This window comes from Hemicordylus capensis, chromosome 8 (genome assembly GCF_027244095.1).
Source record: "Hemicordylus capensis ecotype Gifberg chromosome 8, rHemCap1.1.pri, whole genome shotgun sequence".
Taxonomy (NCBI): Eukaryota; Metazoa; Chordata; class Lepidosauria; order Squamata; family Cordylidae; genus Hemicordylus; species Hemicordylus capensis.
Genome location: NC_069664.1, coordinates 2,912,293 through 2,935,037, shown reverse-complemented (window position 1 = coordinate 2,935,037; position 22,745 = coordinate 2,912,293). Strand labels below are relative to the sequence as shown.

The 22,745-nt window shown below is 50.9% G+C and overlaps 3 protein-coding genes across 6 annotated transcripts in view; 1 reads left to right on the top strand and 2 right to left on the bottom strand.

Annotated features, from left to right (window-relative positions):
* Nucleotides 1-2,024: 2,024 nt before the first annotated feature.
* TMEM230 (transmembrane protein 230) lies at nt 2,025-8,680 on the bottom strand. Of its 2 annotated transcripts, none has more exons than XM_053270155.1 (4): nt 8,545-8,680; nt 5,934-6,061; nt 4,397-4,519; nt 2,025-3,685 (listed from the first exon to the last, which is right to left on the bottom strand). In XM_053270155.1, the coding sequence occupies exons 2-4, from the start codon at nt 6,027-6,029 to the stop codon at nt 3,545-3,547; spliced, it is 360 nt and encodes a 119-aa protein (XP_053126130.1). In that variant the 5' UTR covers nt 6,030-6,061; nt 8,545-8,680; the 3' UTR covers nt 2,025-3,544. The 2 variants fall into 2 exon arrangements, with proteins under 2 accessions (XP_053126130.1, XP_053126131.1); XM_053270156.1 differs by lacking the exon at nt 8,545-8,680 and adding an exon at nt 8,117-8,517.
* Nucleotides 8,681-10,444: 1,764 nt separating this feature from the next.
* Nucleotides 10,445-14,663, bottom strand: PCNA (proliferating cell nuclear antigen). Its single transcript, XM_053269211.1, has 6 exons — nt 14,322-14,663; nt 12,780-12,877; nt 11,918-11,985; nt 11,561-11,755; nt 11,238-11,361; nt 10,445-10,948 (listed from the first exon to the last, which is right to left on the bottom strand). Exons 1-6 carry the CDS (start codon nt 14,540-14,542, stop codon nt 10,869-10,871), a joined length of 786 nt encoding a protein of 261 aa, XP_053125186.1. The 5' UTR covers nt 14,543-14,663; the 3' UTR covers nt 10,445-10,868.
* The window catches only part of CDS2 (CDP-diacylglycerol synthase 2), a 47,124-nt gene continuing 38,994 nt past the window's right edge, over nt 14,616-22,745 (top strand). The window contains exons 1-2 of one of the 3 annotated variants that reach the window (XM_053269210.1): nt 14,616-14,907; nt 17,655-17,931. In XM_053269210.1, coding sequence (XP_053125185.1) covers nt 17,878-17,931 — 54 coding nt within the window. In that variant the 5' untranslated portion in view covers nt 14,616-14,907; nt 17,655-17,877. Of the gene's footprint in view, nt 14,908-14,975; nt 15,042-17,654; nt 17,932-19,307; nt 19,492-22,745 lie in introns of those variants that run through there. The other 2 variants (XM_053269209.1, XM_053269207.1) reach the window with 2 other exon arrangements.

The following is a 22,745-nucleotide window of genomic DNA, read 5'->3' as shown; positions in this document are numbered from 1 at the left end:
TGCAGCAAAGAGGTGGCCTGCGTCACATTCCTCCTCCATCGGGGCCTGAAACAGCCGAGGGAGAGCAGAGACGCTGCATTTATTTAATTAACTCAGTGAGATGGAGGCAGCATTGGCCAAGGATGCAGTGGATAGACTAATAATCCCCCATCCATCCTCTGGTCTGTTCCAGATGGCACAGGAAGTATTTTCAGACAGAACCAAACCTCTCCTTGTCACCCACACTAGTCTTTAGAACAAGGATGGCCAACTGTTGTTGGGCTACAACTCCCATCATCCCAGCCGCAGCGGCCAGTAGCCAGGAAAGATGGGAGTTGTAGGTCAACAGCAGCAGGACGGACACAGCCCGACACACCTGCTTTAGAGGTTTAAGGTACAAATCTGGCATAATAAACGGCAACATTCAGAAACTCCATTGGGAGAACATTTCAAGTGCCCAGGATATTCTGCTGTGGACCTGAAAGTCACCTTTCCTCCACAAAGGTATTTCGAAGGAAGACTCCTGTGTCAATTTGCCGAATTAGGATTTACAGGAAGTTTGGTTCTATCCATTTAGGCTTGGAGAGAAAGGCTGATTAACACGACCCTCTAAGCTTTGCTAAATTATCACAATGAATTACTGTAGTTGTGAATGATTATTGTGTCTTGCACTTGTATATTTAAGCTTTATGCAGAATTAGCGGAGGCTGGATCTCTATTTTATGGCCCCACTTTTTACTTTTTCCCTCCTCTATGCCCATGTATATATCCACCTAGCAACTGAGGATTATCTTTATGCCTCCAATTAAGCATACTCTAGTGCACAAAAGCTGAAGGTGCAAGAAGTTGGTTATTCTAGTACTGCCCCCCCTCCCGCCCCACTAAGGACTTAAGGGACATCCCAAGCATGAGGAGAGATGCTTCAAGCATCCTCCTCTCCCCAGTTATCCTTTCCCACTTGCACAAATGTGTCCAATTTAACCCCTGCTAACTGTTGGGGGTTGTTAATTTTACCCCCAGTAGTAACCAGCAGAGCACTAAGGAAGAGCACCCACAGAGTAGTTTGCAGAGTTTAGTTGTTGCAGCTATTTAGAGAAAACACATGGAGATTCTTGTAGCACTAAATACTAAGTATTTATTAGTGAAGTACACTTTGGATAGGAAAGTCCTAATCTAGAGAGAGAGAGAGAGAGAGAGAGAGAGAGAGAGAGAGAGATGTTTCCATCTGCTCTCTAGGAGGAAAGGAAGGATTGTGAGTCTCTCAACAGGAAATACCTGTAGAGTCATATCAGGGGTCATCGAGTAGAGAGAGGTAGAACAGTCAGGGAGATCCTTCCTCACTGTCTCTACTCCCAGTGCCCCTAGTGAGCATTAGGATAGTTGGTGCAAAAGGTCGATGCACTGGAACTCCATCTCCAACAGTAACCAGGCAACGAGGCAACTTTTTAAGTGGTGGCTGCCTTACATTCAGCATGGGTGACGGGTGGAAAAGTAACTGTCCCTCTGCACTCCCTGGCAATTAAAAAAAAAAACTTCTGAAAACACATCTCTTCAACCAGGCTTTCTCAGCTTTTTAAAACTTGTTTTTAAATTGTTCTGATTATTTTATTGCTGTTTTACGATGTTTTTAATTGTTAATCATAGTTTTATGCTTTTATAATTTTTAATTATTAACTGATTTTAATGGTGTTTTAATGTAAACTGCCCTGAGCCTTTTGGAAGGGCGGTATAAAAGTTTTAATAAATAAATAATAAAATAGAAGGCTGGCTCATACGGTGATTGATAGGGTAGGAGAAGCCTCCTACCCAAGTTCAAGAGCTGTGCACATTTCCGTCCCCTGTGTGTGCACGAGGTAAAACCAAGGTGGTCAGAGGTGCTGGCGGTGACCGTGTGCCAAGCAGAAGCTCGGCTAGAGGACTCCCTCTACCCAGCAGCTGAATGAGGCAAGAGAAAAAGCCCTCCAACCCAGCGGCTGCTTAGCACTAGAGAAGTAGAGTAACTCTGTAAATGCAGAGGCCTCTTTGGACTGAAGGAAGTCTGTGAAACCAGTGTCATATTCTTTATTCATAAGAAATACATATTCAGCAACTGTAGGTTAATGTTTCATTTATGCTCTTTTACATCCTACAAGTTGAAAATCTAGTCAGTGATCCAGAGACAACTACATAGGTGTTTTTTTTTAAATCACCAAATGAAGAGAGAGAGCACAAGAGAGTGCACGCACGTGTGAGTGCATCTCTGTGTGACATTAAATTACAGAATTCAGGAGCACATCACTGAGAGTGAACAGACAAAGCAGCATCTTTGAATGCTTGGGTCCTATCTGGTGGTGCACACTGAAGAGTCGGGAAACCTTTGCCATGCCATCTGTACCATTAGCCCTGATCTGTTCCGGGTCACTTGGAACGAAAAAGACTAACCTCAATGCATTTGGAATCAACCATAAAGGTGAAGGATGATCCCAAAGATCAATTTGGGTGTGTGTATATGACTGCATGCGTGCAAGTAAATAATATACAGTATGTATGTTTTTCTGTCCATTGAGGGTAGTAGAACCTCAAGAGAGGAATTTTTTTGCTCTTCACATTGAGGAGAGATAGGGAACAGAGGCAGAGTGCGTGTCTCTGGAAAACTGGGATTTCATAGCTAGGGATTTCATGTCTGTGGCTTTCATGATTTAGCCTACGTTTATGTATTACTTAGTTGGGATTGATGTTGGGATGTGCCCTGGACCAATTCCCAAGACAGGACAAATAAGAAACAGCCTTGTGTTCCGACGGACCCCAGTCAGGTCCCGAGTGCTACAAAGCAGCCTGAGGCCCTATCGCAATGCCTCCCTGCTTCAGACCCCACATTTGCTGTCTTAAAATTCTAGGTAAGCAAAATGGTCACATCCTACTTTTTGGGTGGACAACTGCGTGTAGCAAGAGGGTTAGCGAGAACAGGTAACTGCCATCAGCAGAGTTGCTCAGTCAGTTTTGCATTGGAGATGGCATTACAGACGACCCTCATTTATCGTAAGTCTCAATCAATTGCCCCAAAGAGAAGAATTCTCAATCCCTGATCATTTTGCTGCAGCCCAGAGGGGATGTGTCACATGGTCCAGATCTCAGCTTACAAGTGCTCTTCTCCAGAGACTATATGAATTTTTTCATACAGTCATATAGTATTTATATATACATACATATATATATTTTAAAAGATCGAACAAATCTGTATAGACTTCTCACACCAACCACTGCATACATCCTGCTGGCCAGTAGCACAATGTGGCCCATCAAGAACTTCTCTTCTTGAAGGAGAAATGCTTTACCAGGCAGCTGCTCACGTGATCAACTTCATGTGATGTTGCAACCAACCTCCTTGAGTTTAGACAAAGAAAAAGAGAGAGAGAGAGAAATTGTGCAGAAACCCCCAGCCAATTTTTACAATTGCTGCAAAGATATATCACCCAACACTAGAGTTGGTTATCTTAGAGGTTCGGCCTTTTGCTCCTGGGACTCAAATGGCAATCTAGTCCCCACCACACAGAACTTCTGCAGGATCCACACTCTGCAGAACCTTCTAGTCATCAAAATCGGGGATGTCATCATAGGAATAGCCTCTGTAGCCTTTGGAAGCAAAATACGCAATGCGCAGGTGATAGAAGCCAGGAAGGAAGACCAGAATCCCAATGATCAGGACCGGGATAGCTCGATCCGTTTCCTAGAGGACAGAAGAATAAGGGCCAATTCATACATGTCTCTACATCACTAGACAACCTTGACATCTCTAAGTAAGAGAGTGAGAGAGAAACTGGGAGTGGGGTCTGAGCAGTCAGGCATCCGTGCTTTTGTTTCTGTGCTACCAGGACTGTTTCTTCCACAAGTCCAGCAAACTGGGTCCTGGGCTTATAGGGCAGCATCTAGGCCTCAGCCCCAACCTCTAGGCTGCTAAACCCAAGCGCCAATCTCGGTGCAACGGGCCCTATAAAACCCCAACCTTAGACTTAGTTCCTTAGTCAGTAATTTGTTGCTAGCAAGAGGACTAAAGACTGCTCCCTTGAGTCACGGCCCTGCCTGCCTGATCTCACGTCTGCTTCTAGCCTCAGTCAGCATGATGTCAGCTTAGAGTTCTGGGCTAGCGGGACCCGCATTCAAATCCCCATTCAGCCATGAAGCTCACTGGGTGACTCTGGGCCAGTCACTTCTCTCTCAGCTTAGCCTACCTAACAGGGCTGTCACGAGGATAAGCACAACCATGTACATCCTCCAGGCTCCTTGGAGGAAAAGCAGGACAAAAGTGTAAAAACAAAAAGATATTGCTGCCTTGAATCAGGACCCCTGCCTCACTGTGACCACCTTCCTGCCTCTGGCCCTTCCAATTTCTCTCTGACCACCATGGGCCAAGGCCCCAGCTCCGTAAGAAGGAACTCACCCCTTTGCTGATGTATCCTGCGAGGAGGAGGGCGCCGATGATAATGAGGAGCGTGCCAATCAGGAAGAGCACCGTCGCCAGCGCAATTGCCTTGTAGGGGATCTTGGGAGGGCTCTTCTTGAACTAGACGGCAGGGGGAGGGATCAGAAGTCAGATGCCACTGAAGACTTGCCTGCCCTCCTCATTGGCCAGTTCTGGCAACATCAGACACACCGATGGAAGACAGGCCTATCAACAACCATCTGTCCTTACAGATGAATGGAACCTCCAAATGCAGAAAGAGTATACCTCTCCAATTCCCAGATTCTGGGGACAGCCATCACCCTTCACGCCCTGGTTGGGAGTTTCTAGAGGGTTCTGCCAGGAAGCCAAACGCTGAACAGCTTGGGGCTGATCTGGCAATGAAGTTCTTGCCAAAGAGGGACTCCTCCCCCACCATGAATATTGGCTGCAGGGAAACATTTTAAAGGGGAAGCCATGGATCCCACTTCCCTAGATAAATACTGCACAGGACAGCTCTCCAGGGATAGTGATGCAAGCAGAGTGAGGGAGTCTTTGTGAGATGCCCCCAACTCAAGACCAGCTGTAAGGCTCCCCCTTCTTCCCAGGGGGCAGGGACCAAGGCACAGCCACAGGGCACAGGTGATGGACGGAGGAGAGCTCAGGCTCCATCCCCAGCACCTCCAGCTCAACGGTTCTCAAGGGAGCAAGGCTAGGAAAGACCCTTCTCTACCCAAGACCCTGGAGGGCTGCAGGCAGTCAAAGCAGAGCGCTGTGCACTGCAGAGACCACCGACTCAGGATAAGGCAACTTCCTATATTCCTCTCCTCAGTCCAAGAGCTCCACCTTCTTTAAGGAGGAAAGAGGCTGACAGTGCATCGCTATGGCAACCCTGCCTCCTGGTGGCCACACTAGGCTGCATCTTCAAACCAAGAGAGTGCAGCCGAGAGAACACAAACCTAGGAGAGGGTTTTGGAAGCAATGGAAGATTCTGCGTCGGTCCCCCACTCAGACAACCTCCCCCATAATCACATCCGATTTCCACTACACAGGCAACGTCTGCCACTGTTATTTTTTGCTTCCTTTTCAAACCAAGTCTGAAATTACTGCCCACACAAATAGACCTGCCATTTGCATCAGCTTCTTCACTTCCTGCCGTGGCGTGCAGCAAGTAAGAGAAAATGGGGGAAGTTCTGAAAATAGATCTACAGTGTGCAATTATGGGGCTCTCAGAACAGTGCTTTTGAATGCCCTCTTCAGCCCCCAGCACCATCCTGAAAGGCCTGTGCAGAGTGCTGGGAAGCACAGCCTCTCCCAGGGCTTTCCTCCCGGCTCTCTTAAAGGGCCCTCCCAGCATGCAGCAAAGGACAGGGCTGTGCGGTGGGCAGCACAGAAGGAAATGGCTCTCACACAGAATGTTTTTTTGCCAGAAAAATAGTGAAGAGCACTGCATTATTCAGTGCACAGCTTCTGCACATTCCACCACCAAAGAACTGACACACAAGGAGGACATTTCAGCCCGGTCTTCCCCTTTCACCTGCAGGTCAATGTAGCCTTCATCTGTGCTGGCAAGCTTGGAGTATTTCACTTTGCTGCTGGGAACGGAAGTTGTGAGATTTGTCCGAGAAGGCATCTTCACCAGGAGTTAGGGTCAGCACCTACAGCCTGGAACAAAGAAACAAAGCTCTTGAGGGGAACTTGACGAGCAACTTTCCAATTTTAACGCTGCCCTGCCACCAAGGGGGTCCCTTGAATGGTTGAGTGGGAAACTGAACCACTATACCTTCATTAAAATGGGAGAGGAACCAGGGCAAGAGATGAAAACAATCTGTGCAACCAACAGAGGACGCGCAATCTAACTAGGTTTGCAGCCTTCTCTCATAAACAGACTGGACCCTGCCCAAAAGGCCCCAGTCTTACAGCACAAACCTACGTACGTTTACTCATCAAGAAGTTCCATTGAGTTCCTTGGGATTTATGCCCAGGTACGTGAGCACAGGACTGCAGTCTAAGGCCTCATCTACACACGCGCCAGGATCTATGGGAACCAGAGGGGCAAAGAAGTAGCAGAAAATCAAGGCTCTCCTCCCAGAAACCCACTTCCCAGTGACAAGTGCCCCTGGCTCTTGGGCAAGCAGGACACTAGCAGCACACAGATTTCAACAGAGATCTTATCTCCACTGGCATTTCCGAGAAGTTGAGAAACAACAGGAATCCCTTCTAAACAGTCGATTGCCAGAAAAGGATCTGAGGGAAGAGAGGGCACTGGTGGCAACTACAAATAATGCCTGGCTCGTGAGCTAAGCCTGTGCTTTGCTGTATTAAAACTGAAGAGGAGCTAGCCCTTTGATCCTGGGCTATATTTAGTCACATCTCAACGGAAGACTTGCAGTGTCTTCCTGCAGCTAATTGAAATCCTGTGGGTTGTATGCCAGCACCATGACACTGAGCGCTGCATTCCCAGAGGTCATTTGGACCAAGGGCCTCTGTTCTGAGGTCCTGCCTACCCTGAGACTTTGCAAGAGCTCAACTCTGTTCTTGCTTTGCTGCCAGAGCCTTCGGCTGACCACTATAAAGGCAACACTTGAGGACTGCTTTCAACAATACATTTGCAAAACAGAGGTCCACACCTTCCCTCAAAATCACTCCAGTTTCTGAAATTATCTTGTCTAAATGAGCAATTAGCCCAGGAGAGACCCATGGACTGCAGAGCCACCTTCAGAAAAGCAGCAGTCCGTGGGGCTGAGAGCCATGAAGACTGGTGGCGCTGTGTAGTGACCATGAGGGCGAGAGGCTCAAGTCCCCCCACAGCCATGACAAGGCTACTAGGAAAGGTTACGCAAGTTTCTGATTCTCTGTCCACCCACAATATGGGAAGAATAATACTGATGAGGGATATGGTACCGAGATAAAAGGCGTGAAGAACTCGAATTGCTCCGTAAGCATGGTACAAATGCTACACATCATTCCATTTCTAATGCATCTGCAGATGTGGGCACAATTCAGCTCCAATGCAAGAGGCATCCTTCTTTCTCCTCTGCCTCCCACAATGAGAACCACAGGAGCCCAGCCCCTAGGAAAGGGCTCAGGACCAAGTTCCTGCAGCAGAAGAGTCTCGTGCACATGTCATGAGGATCTCTGCAGTACCCAAACTGCTTCAAACCCCTGCTGCACTTCATTCTCAGTGAACCCAAGGGAAAGCTCAGGTTTCCCCCTACTTTAGAAGCACAATGAGAAAAACACTACACTAGCAGCCTCACAAAACACACAGGGATAGCAGTTTCAAAACAAAAGTGAGGAGCTTAATAGGCGTAAAGCATGATGCGTAGATTGCAAGACATTTCAGAGACAGTTTATTGTGGCTGGGGATGCCGAGCTGCAAGTCCAACAACAGCTAGTAAGCGCTCCTGCCCGCATACACAAAACACACACACCGCAAAGCAAGGAGCACAATTAGAGAGGCCGAGGAAGTGAGAAGACGCCACTCAAGTGTATCTAGTCCACAGGATTAAAGCTGTCGCGTCACCCTTCAGAAACAGCCCTTTCCAAACTGGACGGCCTCTCAGCTTACACACACACACACACACACACACACACAATTCTGGTGCCTCCCTGAGACTCTGTTAAACGGAAACATAGCACAAAAATATTTTCAGAGAGAGAGAGAAAGAGAAAGAGAGCGAGCGAGCGCTCAGCAGATCCTTTAGCGGCAACACACGCCTGGTGTCAACGGCGTGCACCTCCTTCCCCGAACAGCCCATTCACACGTGCATGGGGAGCAGCACTCCCTCCTCCTTCTTCAGAGGGACGATCATTAACGGGATCCAGGCTCTCTCAGCTCCAGGCGCGAGGAGGGAGAAGAGCAGCGGTTAGGAGCAGCCCTCCGAGAAGACAGAGTTGCCTCCCGGGGCCTCCGAGCAAGGCTGATTCGCCCACCGAGTGCTGTGCGGTCCCCTCTAGCAGGGATCCCCGGAGGTGGTGGACTACAACTCCCAGCATCCTCAGCTGCAGGGCCCTTGGGCTGGGGGTGATGGGAGGGATAGTCAACCAGCTCTGAGAAGCCCCGCCGTTGGAGGGGGCGCTGCGCCCGGAGCAGCCCGACCCGACTGAGCCGCACACGGGCTGCGAGGAGGAGAAAACCCCTTCACCTGCAGGCCAAGCCCATCCCTTCCGGGAGAGAGACGCCCCGAGCAGCGGCAGCCAAGCGGGACCGGACACTCTGCGCCGGAAGCTCCCACCACTCCGGCGGCGGAAATGTTTTCACCCAGGAAGTTGATGTGCCTCGCCAGGTCCCCTTCCGGGTCGTGGCACTTGGACCCGCCTCCCCCCCCTCTGATTGGGTAGCCGAGACACGGCGACGCCATTGGACAGTTCTCGGGGCAGGCTTCTCCGTGCGAACCCGGCAGCAGCCGTGCGCTCTTCCGCCGGCAGGGGGAGCCGCCGAGGGCAGCTCGCGGTACTCGGGCTGCAGGAATTTGGTGATGCCGGACGGGGCGTGCAGTGTTTGTATTTACACACGAGTAAGCCCCTGTGCTTCAGTGGGTTCTCTGCCGGGTAGGCTTGTCGCCACAGCCGTCCAAACTTTTGTTCCCAATAAAGGTTCTTTCAAGTCCCAGCCCCTTCGAAGGTCATAGGAAGCTGCCTTATACGGAGTCGGAATTAACTTTCCTAGAGAGCGAGGGGCTGTTGGCTCAAATTCTCACTGGTTCCCCAAACTCCTATATGGGGCAGCAGTGATACAGGAAGGTGCTGAAAGGCATCATATCATACTGCACTGGAGATGGCAAGGGTCAACCCCTCCTGTATTCTTTGAACACCACATGGCTCTGTGGTCTCCAGCAGTTGACACCGACTCAACAGCAAAACCACAAGAGCAGCTCGCTCTCCTTGGGGGTCTGGGAACAAGAGGCTTGGTTGACTCTTGCAGTATAGAAAAAAGGCAACTAAGGGGGCATGATTGACACTTGAAGAGGAGAGCTGGTCTTGTAGTAGCAATCATGCATTGGCTCCTTCACCAAGCAGGGTCCACTCTGGTTTGCATTTTAATGGGAGGCTACATGTGCGAGCACATTCCCCTTTAGGGATGGGGGTGCTCTGGGAAGAGCACCTGCATGCACAAAGTTCCAAGTTCCCTCCCAGACATCTCAAAAATGGGGCTGAGACTGCTGCCTGCAACCTTGGAGAAGCTGCCGCCAGTCAGATTAGGCAACTCTGAGCTAGATAGATCAGTGGTCTGACTCAGGACAAGGCAGCTTCTTATGAAGCTTGCAAAAGAATGCATGGTATGAAGTAGAATTTCTCTCTCTCACACCACCTGCCAACCAAGAATAATCCCATGAAACCAATTAACAGGAAATTACTTCTACATATCACACACAATCTTTGGAACTTGTTGCCACAAGATGTGGTGATGGGAACTAGAATTTAAAAGGGGAAGATTAGACCAATTTATGGGTGAAGTCCATCACAATAGTTGATGCATAATGGCCAATTAAAAAGTAACCAATTGTTCTCTGGGCATCTCACAAAGTAAAACCATTGAGTAAAGCATACAATTTATGGCTATATGGAAGCTGCATGTTCGGAGGCAGTATGCCACTAAATATCACTCAAGTTGCAGGGGTGAGTGGGAGCCACAACAGCAAGGCAGAGCTATTGTCTTCATGCCTGGTTGTGTCAAATGCAAGGTAGCCATTCTTGCTGCAGGCAGTTTGGGCGCTAAAGCAAGGTCTAAGCCAAGAGCTCTTGGCTCTCAGCGAACAAGCCTGTCCCAACTCTGCGCTGACCACCCCCTGCACCACAGAATTTTGGAGTCAGAGGGGACCTTGAAATGAAAGTCTCATCCAGCTTGCTGCTAAATACATAATTTTTAGATTGTCTATAGCTTGCTAAGCTTGTCACAGTGAACATGTCACATTTAGTTTTCAAAACCTTGCAACAAAACCACGTCTAATACCAAATACTTTCAGTTATGAATACTTAGCCTGAGCAATGATGTTTGATGCCTGAAAAAATATAGGCTCACACAATTCCAAGCCACAATGAAGCTAGATAAGAAATTGAATATTCTTTATTGACAAATGTTTGTTCCTGTCCGAGAACTTCAGCTTCAAAACAAATCATTTCTCTTAACATTATTCCTTTTATAAGTCAACAGCAATCTCACAGTAGGGAGATTACCATAGAAGTCACTCATCTTGTTTTAAATATTGCACCCCCTTTCCTGCGAAATGGAGTAAAACGTTCAGTAATAAAAACAGGTGCTAAAAGTTTTGGGCAGAAGGTAGTTAGGAAAGAGGTCTTTTTAGAAATGGCATTTACTTAACAAGTGGGAAATTATTTACACAGAAATATCTACAAATCGTGCCTATGAAGTGCAGTTCTGGTAGTTCCATGAACCAACCCTGCCTGGGACACTGGCTTCCAGCCTAGGTTCGTTTGTCACAAAGTCACGGTCTTCCCCGCCAAGTTCTTAAGACTCATCTTGATCTTCAATCTTTGGAGCCAAATAGTATTTCAAGTGCCCCATGTCTGCTATCTTGTATTCCACAACTGGAAGAGAGGAAAGCAAGCAAGTTAGTCAAAATCTGAATTTAAATAGCAAACCAGAGCAGGAGATGGGGCTGTAGCTCAGTGGAAGAGCATCTCCTTTGCATGCAGAAGGTCCCAGGCTCCGACCACACTTGGTCAGCTCCAGGAATTGCTGGAAGGACCCTGCTGCCAGTCAGTGCCGGCAACACTGAGCAAAATGGGCCAATGTTGGGATTACAAGCTAGCTACTTCTGTTCAGCTAGCTAACATGCAGCAACAGCTTTCCAGTGAGACCCAAGACTCTTCTTACCTAGTGGCACATCTGCAGACATGCTTAGTGTGACTGTAGCGGACAATGGTGTGGCTTTGGTGAAGTAGTTCAAGTACCTCAAAGCAAAGGTCAGCTGAACAGGCTCATTCATCTCTATTGTGACCTACAACAAATTAAGTTAGAATTCAACATCCCGCAACATAAACCAGGCCACTGCATTAGTTGCAATTCAATTCCAACTCCCTTGGAGTGTCACAAGATAAGCAAGCTATTCCTCACGTAACGACTGTGGACAGACAAGAGATATCAAAGGACAGACACGTCTTCTCCAGGATCCCCCCCCGTTAAATTCCATTACTTACAGCCTCCTCCTCTTTATCCACATCACTCGTTTGTGATAATTTGATGTTTCCACTTCCTAGCTCTCCAGTAGCAGAAAATTTCACACCATCTTTTGCACAAGTGATTACAACGGCATCTCCAATGTGGCTGAGATCCCGACAGATACGTGCGAATTCTCCTGAAGGCATTTTCACCACACAACTGTATTCTTGTTCCTGTGATAGCAAAAAAGAACCTTGTGAGTTTTAGTTTGATCAAACTCTGCACAACATGCAACTTGCATAGCTAATCTAGACTAAGGCATCTGTTACTTCATTTTAGCATAGCGTTGATTACACAATGTTAGCTGAGTAACTTTAAAACTGAAATACACTTACTGGAATTCCAAGCTGCTCTACATCCAAATCCATCAACTTCATTTCATAGTCTGAGACTTTCTCCTGATCTACAAAAGGAGAGATCTGGCTTAATTATAGTAACATCACTACAACCACCATTCCCAGACAGAATAGTTTCCCAAAGATTCCCAGAGATATTTTCACAGCTGTGTGAATATCCCTGTGCCGTCACAGAGCAAACAGGTACTCTTGGAGAGGGCTAGTTATGAAGGGGCTCACTGCATTGTTATCGTACGTGCCAGTGCATCATTCTAGCAAGTCATCAAGAACAAGGAGTGCTCGTATAGGCACAAAGACACTTGATCCTGAAGTCCATTGGGGGGGGGGGATGCTCTTTCCATCTAGAACAGAGGTAGGTAACCTTGGCTCCCCAGCTGCTGCTGAACTACAAAACCTGGAGAAAAGGGTCCCATCTCAGGCATGTGCATGCACTCACAAATTTTTTGATGTCCACTCAGTTAACTTTAGATTCTGCTCATAAAGGCCCAATTCTGAATGCAGGGGCACACACTGCCTGGATCCTGCCATCCAGAACAAAACTCATTCTGCGCACAGATGAAAGAAGTTAGAGGGAAGACTGCTGGAGAACCAAGGTTGGCTAGTCCTGATCTAGAGTAATGGCTTTCTGCAAATGCTCAAAGGCACTAAGAGGCCTCAATTTCTTTGAGCAATCCTCACCATAGGCCACCTCCCATGGAAGCCTAGCTCTGGGAAAGTGCAAACTTGCAAAGCTGCCTGAACCTAAGAACAAGCACAACCACAGGTTCCCTCCAAGACAAGAATGCACTAGCTAGCAACTGCAAAGAGGCCAGCGTCTTTGAAATATCTCAGTTCAACTCACTTGGCGTCTCAAACACCAGAACCAGCGTATCTGCATTGTCTTCTGCTCTCAGGGTGATTATATCTTCATTACCGGCACATTTCAGTATTTTGGCCATACTAGGAAAAAAGGAATAAAAATATTATGCCTATTCAGCTGCCCCATTAAATACTCTACTACTGCATGTTATGCTAATTAGCTACAATTGGGTTATAAAGGTGTTGCAACCAGTGTTCTCTCTAATTCTTTTCATGTGTGTGGAATAAGTTTTGTTCTGGGTGGCAGTATCAAGGCAAGGTGTGCACACATGTAATCAGAGTGGGGCCTTCCTGATTCAACCTGAGTGGGATCTAAAGTTAACTGAAGAAACATCAAAAAAACTTGTGCAGAAACACTGGTTGCAACTCAGGACAGAAGGAAAGACTACTCATCCCCAAATACTCAGTCTTCTAACTTGCAAATGTGAGGATGACTGGAAGAAAATTTGCATACTCAGAGGTGCATTATTAGTGCAAAATGGTTCAAAAGTGCTCACAAACTGAGCTGCAGGAATGTTGCTGTCCACATATAGAGACATTCAACAGCAAGGATTTTTCCCCTTGCTGTCTCAAGTTGACAGCAGCTTAACCCACACTGCATGTGGGAAAAACACTTCCCAAGACCAAAATCTGAAGAAGCAACATCTGCTATCCTAGGAAATGAAAGTCTGGTAGAACATAGATTTGAATCAACCACAACTGAGTAAGATTATTGTAGTAGATTATTGCCTCAGCCTTCCCATGTATAATACAGGGGGAAACAAAAATCCCAGAGGACTAATGAAAAGATGAAGAGCCTATCCTAGTGCTAACAACAATACTGAGGGCAAAACTAATCCTAGATGCAGACAGTCTGCATCTGGGGAGGCCACCCCGCCAGGATGGGCCTGAAGTCTCCAGGAACCAGCGCCCATCCCCAGATGAAGGAGTCCTGCAGATGCTAAGCGTTTCAGAGGATGGAAGACACAATCTCTCTCCAGCCCCATCGGCATGAGGACAGCAGCTCCAAGCAAGGCCAAAGGGCAGGCGGGGAGAGGGGCAGTAGCAACAGGAGCCGGCGCAGCCCCACACGGGGGGGCTCCTCCTCCGCCCCGCCGGGCCATTATCGGGCTGGCAGCCCGCAAACCTCCCCGTCCGCCTCAGGCCGAAGCCGCGCTAAGCTCAAGTCAGGGGTCCTGTGGGGGCGTGGCTCGGGCGAGCCAATCGGGAGGCGGCGGGGAGGGCCAAGGGAGACCCGTCAGCCAATCCGGGGGCCTGGATCGGGAGAGCGCGCGCGCGCCAAAAGCCTTGACAGGGGGTGGGGGAGAGAGAGAGAAGGGACCGCCTCGCGCTTTTTTCCCGCCGCGTCGCGAAGCGCCGCCGTTACACGTCACAGGCGCGACCGGCATTCGCGCCTCCCCCCCCAAAAGAGAGAGTATGTGTGTGGGGTGGGGGGGTCACCTTCCCCGCCATCCCCTCGTTCCCCCTCACGCGCCCATGACAGGGAAGCGCTCCCTCCCCGCCGCCCGCCCGCCTACCTACCTACCTGGTCAGGTTGACCCCCATGGCGATGTTGCGGTCGCAGCGGTAGGTGTCGAAGCCCTCGGAGCGCAGCGTGAGCTGCACCAGCGAGACGTGCGAGGAGTCCATGCTCTGCAGGCTGATGCCGCCGGAGCCCAGGTCCCAGCAGGCCTCGGTGATGATGTCCTTCAGGGCCTCCAGCACCTTCTTCAGCACCGAGCCCTGGATCAGCCGCGCCTCGAACATCCTGTCGAAAAAGCAAGGCGGCCGCGGGGCGGGCAAGCAAGCGAGAGGGAGGGAGCAGCAGAGACTCAGAATGCTGCAGGACCGCGACTCACGGCTTCGACAGGAAATAGCGACGTCGCGCGCGCGCGCCGGCCCCTTTTATATGCCCTAGTGCCTGGCTCCGCCCCCCCCTCCCGGGGCGCGCCCGCTCTCTGCCAGGGACCAATCGAAAGGGAGCCTTCAAGCCCCGCCCACACAAAAGGGCCGAGGAGTTCTCCCGCGAAATTTTTCCCGCCGAGACCACGCCCCCTCACTTACGTCACGGCCGACAGAGTCAATCGCCGCTGAAATGGTCGGCTTCCGGCTGTAATGAAGAACCAATCAAGGTAAAGGGGCGGGTTTTTTGAGCTTTGCCTGGACATGTCTGGTCACTCTATGGGTTGCTTGCTGCTGAGCTCGGAATTGGATCTGCACGGAGAGAAGGAGCCCAGGAGGGGTGGAGGTCGCCAAGATGGCGGAGGTGGGCCTAGCTGCATGGGGCACAACAACCCTGTGCGTGCTGATGCAGAGCCTGCCCTGCTCTAGCTTAAAGCAGGAATTATTTATTTTATTTATTATTATTATTATTATTCGATTTCTCTACTGTACTTCCAAAAACGGCTCAGGGCAGTTTACACAGAGAAATAACAAATAAGATGGCTCCCTGTCCTCAAAGGGCTCACAATCTAAAAAGAAACACAAGATAGACACCAGCAACCGTCACTGGAGGGATGCTGTGCTGCGGGTGGATAGGGCCAGTTACTCTCCCCTTGCTAAATAAAGAAAATCACCATGTGAAAGGTGCTTCTTTGGCAAGTTAGCAGGGTTTAGAGGCCAGGACCTTCACCCAGGGTGAAGGGTTGCCTCCTTCCTCGGTGGCTTTCTTGCAACAGTTGCTCTGTGAGCTGCCTAGAGTCGCTGGGTGATAATATTTGGCATTTGAATGCACTTTTGAGTAGCAAGCTGCGAGTTCCACATGGAGCATAGAAAAGCTCTCCTGTGCGAGTGTCAACCGAGCTTCAGAAGCCAAAGGAACATAGGAAGCTGCCCATATGCTGTCAGACCCTTGCTCCCTCTAGCTCAGTATTGTCTACCCAGACTGGCAGCAGCTTCTCCAAAGTTGCAAGCAGGAGTCTCTTTCAGCCAGGGAGGGAACTTGGGACATGCTCTTCCCAGGGCGGCCCCATCCCCAAGGGGAATTTATTACAGTGCTCACATGTAGACTCCCATTCACAGGAAATTTGCAGCAGAACCTCTTGGGAAAGGCCGGGTATGTTTGGAAGTGCCTTGGGTTCATTTCTGACCAGATGGTGGCTCTTCCCAAGAGCTGTAAGTGTTGGGATCCTAGCATTTTGTTCTAAGTGACAAGGGTTGGGAAGAGAAGTCCTAAGGGACCAGGTCTCTCACCAGGGCAAGGCAGAAGAGAAGAGACCTAGCAGATGTCCTCCAGACAGAAACCTGGATGCTGGTGTGTTTGCTGTTGCCCTGCAGACTTTGCTCTCTTGCCTCTACGGTGGTGGCAATGGTTTGGTCACAGAGCTGGAGCCTAGCAGTGGATCTACACAGGAGGAAGGGTCTGACTCTGGCTTGGGGCAGGGGTGTATGTGTGTGCCAGTTCTTGGCAAACAATCGCTAGCAAGCAACACACGCTCACTCTCCCTAAACTACTATTAAGGAATGGACCAATATAAGCAAGTAACGGTGTGCTCATAGCTAAGTGTCTTGGCTTCCTTTCTGGTACTAGCCCACATCAACAGTGGGTGTTCTCAGGGGCGTAACTAATGGTAGGGCAGGCAGGGCACGTGCCCTGGGCGCCACTTGGTAGGGGGCGCCAAAAAGTGCCATTAAAAATTATTATTTTTTTAAAAAAATATTTAATGGCAGCGCCAGCGCAGCAGCAGTCTGCCCTTTGCGCAAAGGAGCGCGTGGCGCCCCCTCCCCCATGAACAGTCCCGGCGCCCCCAATTGCCTGGCTCCGGCTGGCTGCTGGGCGCCGCGGGGTCCTTGACTTGCCGCGGCAGATGTAACACAGAGCCTGATGCCGAGGCCTGCCGTTCGGCCCGGCGTTGCTTCTGAACTGCAAGGCGCGCCAAAGCTTGAAACTGCGCAGGCGCGCCTTGCAGTTCAGAAGCGACGCCGGGCCGAACGGCAGGCCTCGGCATCAGGCTCTGTGTTACATCTGCCGCGGGCGCCTAAAGTTTTTTGTCCCTCTGCCTGCTGCTGTGTGTCCTCCGACTCCTCCGAGGCGAGGGATGGCTGTGGGCGGCGCCGGGCCGAACGGCAGGCTTCGGCGTCTGTGTTACATCCACCGCGGCAAGTCAATGACCTTGCTTGCTGCTTGCTCATCCCTGCTCCTGCCCCATCTCAATTGGTTAGCAACGCCGGGCCACACGGCAGACCTCGGCGTTGCTCTGGTGGTGGCTGCCGCTATGGGGACGAGTCCGGACTCCGCTTGCTCCCCCGCCGCCCACAGCCATCCCCTCGCCTCGGAGGACACACATTTGTGGTATTTATTATTATTTTTATTACATTATTATTACTATTATTTTATTTTATACTACTACTATTTTATTACTAGAAAATACTACCACCCTATCCATCCAAAGGCTCTGGGTGCTTGGGGGCGGGGCGGGGGCGCAATTTCAGCATTTGCCCTGGGCGCCGTTTTCCCTAGTTACGCCTCTGGGTGTTCTTCCTTGGAAAATCCAATTCTGATTGTAGGAGCAGCAGAACTAAAAGCAAGAAAAGACCCCTGCTAACTGGGCAAAGAGGCACCTTTTACCGTGGTGATTCTCTTTATTTAGCAGGGGGAGAGTAACTGGCCCTATCCACCCCCAGCACAGTACTTCCAGTGACTGTTGCTGGGGTCTATCTTCTGTTTCTTTTTAGATTGTGAGCCCTTTGGGGACAGGGAGCCATCTTATTTGTTTTATTTCTCTTTGTAAACCGCCCTGAGCCATTTTTGGAAGGGCGGTATAGAAATTGAATTAATAATAATAATAATAATAATAATAATAATAATAATGAGACTGACCGTCATGGAGCGATTTTCCTTGCTGTTACTTTGCCATTCAGTTGTATTTCTTTGTTATAGGTGGGGTGCGAAACCCTCCTGCCTCCACAGTACCTACTGACATCTGGTCAGGATGGAAAGCATCTCTTGAGCTGGTTCACGGACAGATCCCTTCTGAGTGTGGGGCTTGGAGGTCACTTCACGAATGCTGGCTGGGCTCCTCAAGACCCATGAAGCCAAGCACCAAGGATGAGACTGTTCTTCTCAAAGCAGAACCGGTAGGAGTCACAGCAGGGCAGAGTCCATGAGCCCAGCAGGCCAATGGGAAGTCAGGCCAGAAACCAGACCACAGCACCAGGTGAGTGAGCAGGTCTTGGGCAGCTGGACAGAGATCAGTGGAGTGGGAATGAATGGAGGGCTACAGAGCTGCATCTGCCATCGGTATAGGTTCCCACTCTGGCTCCCACCAACCATCTCCTCTGAGCCTCAATGTGGGGTGGGGGGAGCAGCATCCAGTGTCTTTATTCTGGTGGCTGCAGACCTCTCTCTGCATGTTCGTTAAATATGAGGCACATCATGGGTCACCCTGATGCCTGGACTAGATGGGCCTTGGGCCTGATCCAGCAGGGCTCTTCTTATGAGGAGGAGGAGGACATCCGAGCCATGCCCCCTAGACCCAAGGGACACTGAGCATCCAGAGATTGTCTTCTTATTGTCCAGATTATTATCTTCTCCCGAGATAGGCCGCGATGGAGCTGGTTGAGAGAATTCCCAGGAAATCCTGGTCAAACCACTGTGGTTAACCCACATGTAATCAGGACAGAGAACCAGGATCTGGATGGACTCTAAATGCCAAGGGCCTTGATAACATTCCATTGCCTTCAGTCTTCCACCAGCTTTATCCATCACGTTAGCGGCAGGAGGCCTCCAAGTACCAGCTGCAGAGAGAGAGCACCAGTTGCAGCAGGAGAGAGGGCGCCTGCCTGCCTGCCTTTGTCTCTTGGTTGTGGGCTTCCTCCCCGCGAGGCATCTGGCAAGCCACTGTGAGAAGTGCTGGACTGGGACAGTCCTGGGGTGGGTCTCTGGCCCAGCAACAGCCTTCTTATGACCTGCTGAGATTGAATGCAAGGCTGCTGGAGACGGGAAGGGCTCGACCTCTCTTGCAAAAGCTAGGGCACGGAATCCTGAAGGCGCCAGCAGAACCGGCAACTCTCGGGGCACCAGCAGCTGCTCCGCCCTGGAGCGATTCTTTGTCCTGTCCACCGTTCCCTCTAACAGGGATTCCCAAATGTCGTTGACTACAACTCCCATCATCCCCATCCAGCCAGAGGCCATGGCAGCTGGGGCTGGTGAGAGTTGCAGTCCACGACATCTGGGAATCCCTGTTAGTGGGGATGCTGGTCCTGTATAGTTTGCACTCCACCAAGCCAGTCGCTTGGCCACGGGGAGGCCAATGCCTGGAGAGGGCAGCAGCAGGCCAGGAGGACTGGCTGGCGACCCTTGGGAGCCCCACGGACTGCTGCCTGCGCGCCCGCCCCTCCGCGCCAGCAGCAAGGGGGTCACCCACATCCGGGTACCCACTGCGCAGAAGGCCCGCGGGGCGGCGCTTGGGGAAGGCGGCGAGCCGGAGGAAGGGACCCGGCGGCTCCGCCCACTCCCGGGCTCCCGCCTCTGATTGGCCTGGTGCCCTTGGCCCCGCCTTGATTCCCGGGCCCGGCGCTCTGGCTCAGCGGCGCGCGCGGCTGGTGCTGCTGCTGTGCTGAGTCGCTGCGCGGTGTGCAAGAGCGGAAGGCGCGCCCGGCACAGGAGCAGCAGCAGTAGCAGTAGCAGTGACGCCTGTGGGGGACCCAGCATGAGCGAGCTGAGGCAGAGGCTTGCCGGCCGGGATGCCGACGGGCAGCTGGACTCCGAGGAGAAGGTAAAGCCGGTGGTGCGAAAAAATCACATAAGATGAGAGGAGGAGGAGGGTCCGCTTGCAATGGTGGAAAAGGATGTTTGCACAGGATGTTGGGGCGCGCTTTGCGCGGGATGTGTGTGCGCGCAGCGCCGAGGATGGGGAGCGCGGGCCTTGCTGTTGTTGTTGTTGCCGCCGCCGCCTGCGGAGCGAGGTGCTTGTTTTGCAGCGAGAATGTCCCGGAGCTTGCTTCTCCACCTCCCCGGCCCGATCCCCCGCCCCCGGCACGACTGCGTCTGCTTGCAACGGATGCTCGGCCTTCAGTGTCTTTCCAGCAGAATTGGGCGGGCTGTGGCGTCAACAGGCGCGTTGTTGTGGGAGCTCTGTGGCATCTGTCGGACGCTCAAGTCCTCGCTGAGCCAGCTGGCGGAAGGACCCCGAAGGAGACCTGTCTCTGGCTTAAAAAGGAAGAGAGAGACTGTGACCTTATGTTTGTGCCTTTAAGGCTTTCGAGGTGCGGCTGTTCATGGGGGCTAGCAGCAGCAATAAGGACATGAAGCGTCCTCGCTTCTGTCCAGGGCGAGGTGGCTAGTCTGAGGCTCTTCAACTGTTGTTGGACTACAACTCCCATCACTCCAGCTGCAGTTGTAGTTGGGGACAATGGGAGTTGTAGTCCAGTAACAGCTAAGAGCCTCTGGTTGGTAACGCCGTGTTTCAAAGCCTTAAGATCACAAGGCTTGCTACTTGGGAGGAGAAATTCAACAGGGCATTGGGAAATCTTGTTGTCCGGGAGGTTTGTGGCCATCCACGTGTGCTTGCTCAACATGGGCTGGCTTTGCAGTTCTCATTTGCCTTCCCCTTAAATGCTTTTTGAAAATCTCCCTTGGGGAAAAAAAGGTTCCATTAAATCCCACCCACGTTCTGTTCGTTCTCTATGAGGTGCCAGAATCTCCCTCGCAGGCTCTGAGTCTGTTCGTGCTTGCTTGAGAGTAAACCCTGTCAAATCCAGTAGCCTGCCTTGTCTGTGCCTGCTCCTGCCCAGGCTGATGGAGATGCTCTTTGCTGGGGATGCCTTCTCCAAGGAGGCTGGATGTGCCCCCTCTTGCCCTGCTCCACTGCAAGGCGCTTGACAGCCCAGCAACACCCGCCCAGGCAAAGTGTGCAAGGTCCCAAGCTTGCAGAGATGGGCGTAGTGTGAGAAGGGTGTGCAAAATGGGGTTGTAGTCCACATCTTGTCGTCATGTCTTGGCTGATGGGTCTGCCTGGGTGCAGGGCCTGTACTTGGGGACGAACCGGAAGCTTGAAAGCCGTGGCAAAGAGGCTGGCCGGTGCATGGGGAGGCCCTTCTTTGAATCTTGCTGCTGTTATAAATCATAAGGTGGCCGTAAAGAGAAAGTGTGCCATTGTGTTGTTGCCAACTCCTGGTGCCCACAGAGCCCTGTGGCTGTCTTTGGTAGAATACAGGAGGGGTTGGCCATTGCCATCTCCCGCACAGTATGAGATGATGCCTTTCAGCACCTTCCTATATTGCTGCTGCCCAACATAGGGGTTTTTGGAAAACATACCAGCGGGGATTCAGACCAGCAACCTCTGGCTTGGTGGTCAGGTCATTTCCCCCGCTGCGCCATGAAGTGGCTAAGGTGGCCTTAGCTGTGCCATTATCCTCTCTAATTCAGCCTCCCCCCCAACCACACCCCATCTACAGAATGGGAAGAATAATAACCTTTTAGGATAATGGTAAGAATAACAAGCTAATGGGGATAAAGTGCTTTGAATGCTCTATAGCACTATATAAATCAGGGCTTGCCAAACCTCAGGCGCCAGGGAGCCATGGCACCTAGCAATTTAGCCCTGGCAGTGTTCCCTCTAACAGGGATTCCCAGATGTTGTTGACTACAACTCCCAGAATCCCCAGCTGCAATGGCTTTTGCTTGGGGATTCTGGGAGTTGTAGTCAACAGCATCTGGGAATCCCTGTTCGAGGGCGCACTGGCCCCAAGTAGGCTAGGCATGGAAGGAGCCAGTCCCCACGGGGCTGGCATCAGCGCAGTAGACTGCACAACCCACAAGAGGCTGGAAACAGAGCCAGGAGCGTGCCTTGTTCCCAGGGGAGGAGCTGGGGCAGGAAAGCCACAAAGGGAGTCTCTGCTGCATTCGCAGAAGGGAAATGCTGGTCTTGTGGTAGCAAGCATGACTTGTCCTCTTAGCTAAGCAGGGTCTGCCCTGGTTGCATCTGAATGGGAGACTAGACGTGTGAGCACTGTAGGATATTCCCCTCAGGGGATGGAGCTGCTCTGGGAAGAGCATCTAGGAGGTTCCAAGTTCCCTCCCTGGCAGCATCTCCAAGATCGGGCTGAGAGAGATTCCTGCCTGCAACTTTGGAGAAGCCGCTGCCAGTCTGTGTAGACAGTACTGAGCTAGATAGACCAATGGTCTGACTCAGTATATGGCAGCTTCCTCTGTGCCTATGTACTCCTACTCCGATGATGAATATTTATATACTGCTCTTCAACAAAATTCTCAAAGTGGTTAACATAGAAAAATAAATAATACATAAATAAGATGGTCCTCTGTCCCCAAAGGGTTCACAGTTTTAAAAAAAAACAACCTAAGGTAGACACTAGCAACAGCCACCGGAGGGATGCTGTGCTGGGGTTGGGTAGGGCCAGTTGCTCTACCCCTGCTAAATATATGAGAATCACCGCTTTAAAAGGCGTCTCTTTGCTCATTTAGCAGGGGTTAGGGTAGTGAGCTGCATAGAGATGGCCAGGTTCAAACCCTGAGAGGCGGAACGGTACAAAACCACGGCCAAGCGTGCCTTTTGCATAACTTGCTTCCGAAGTGCTCATTGCCGGCCCAGGAGGAAGAGGCAGCGAAGCTCACGCTCCGCTCTTGGGGAGGAGAGCCGGTCTTGCAGAAGCCAGTGTGAATGGTCCCCTCTGCTAAGCAGGGCCTGCCCTGGTTTGCATTTGGATGGGCATCTACATGCCAGCACAGTCTGCGGTAAGCTAAACCCCTGAGGGGATGGGGCTGTGGCTCAGTGGCAGAACATCTGCTTTGCACTCAGAAGATCCTATGTTCAGTCCCTGGCAGCATCTCCAGGTAGAGGTGATTCCTGCCTGAAACCTTGGAGAGCTGCTGCCAGTCAGTGTAGTAGACAATACTGAGTGAGATGGACCGAGGTTCGGTCTCTGTATAAGGCCACTTCCTGTCCCCAAGGGGCTGCACACCTGAGAGCCATGGTGGGTCTCCTCTGTTCTGTTCGGAGAGTGACCTCTG

Coding starts and splice junctions, on each gene's coding strand:
- TMEM230 (XM_053270155.1), bottom strand. CDS start 6,029: ATGCCTTCTCGGACAAATCTCACAACTTCCGTTCCCAGCAGCAAAGTG. Junction 4,520..5,933: donor AAGGCTACATTGACCTGCAG/GTGAAAGGGGAA, acceptor CCTGCCGTCTAG/TTCAAGAAGAGCCCTCCCAA. Junction 3,686..4,396: donor CAGGATACATCAGCAAAGGG/GTGAGTTCCTTC, acceptor TCTGTCCTCTAG/GAAACGGATCGAGCTATCCC.
- PCNA (XM_053269211.1), bottom strand. CDS start 14,542: ATGTTCGAGGCGCGGCTGATCCAGGGCTCGGTGCTGAAGAAGGTGCTG. Junction 11,986..12,779: donor TCTGGTGTTTGAGACGCCAA/GTGAGTTGAACT, acceptor CTCCTTTTGTAG/ATCAGGAGAAAGTCTCAGAC. Junction 11,756..11,917: donor TAGAGCAGCTTGGAATTCCA/GTAAGTGTATTT, acceptor TTGCTATCACAG/GAACAAGAATACAGTTGTGT.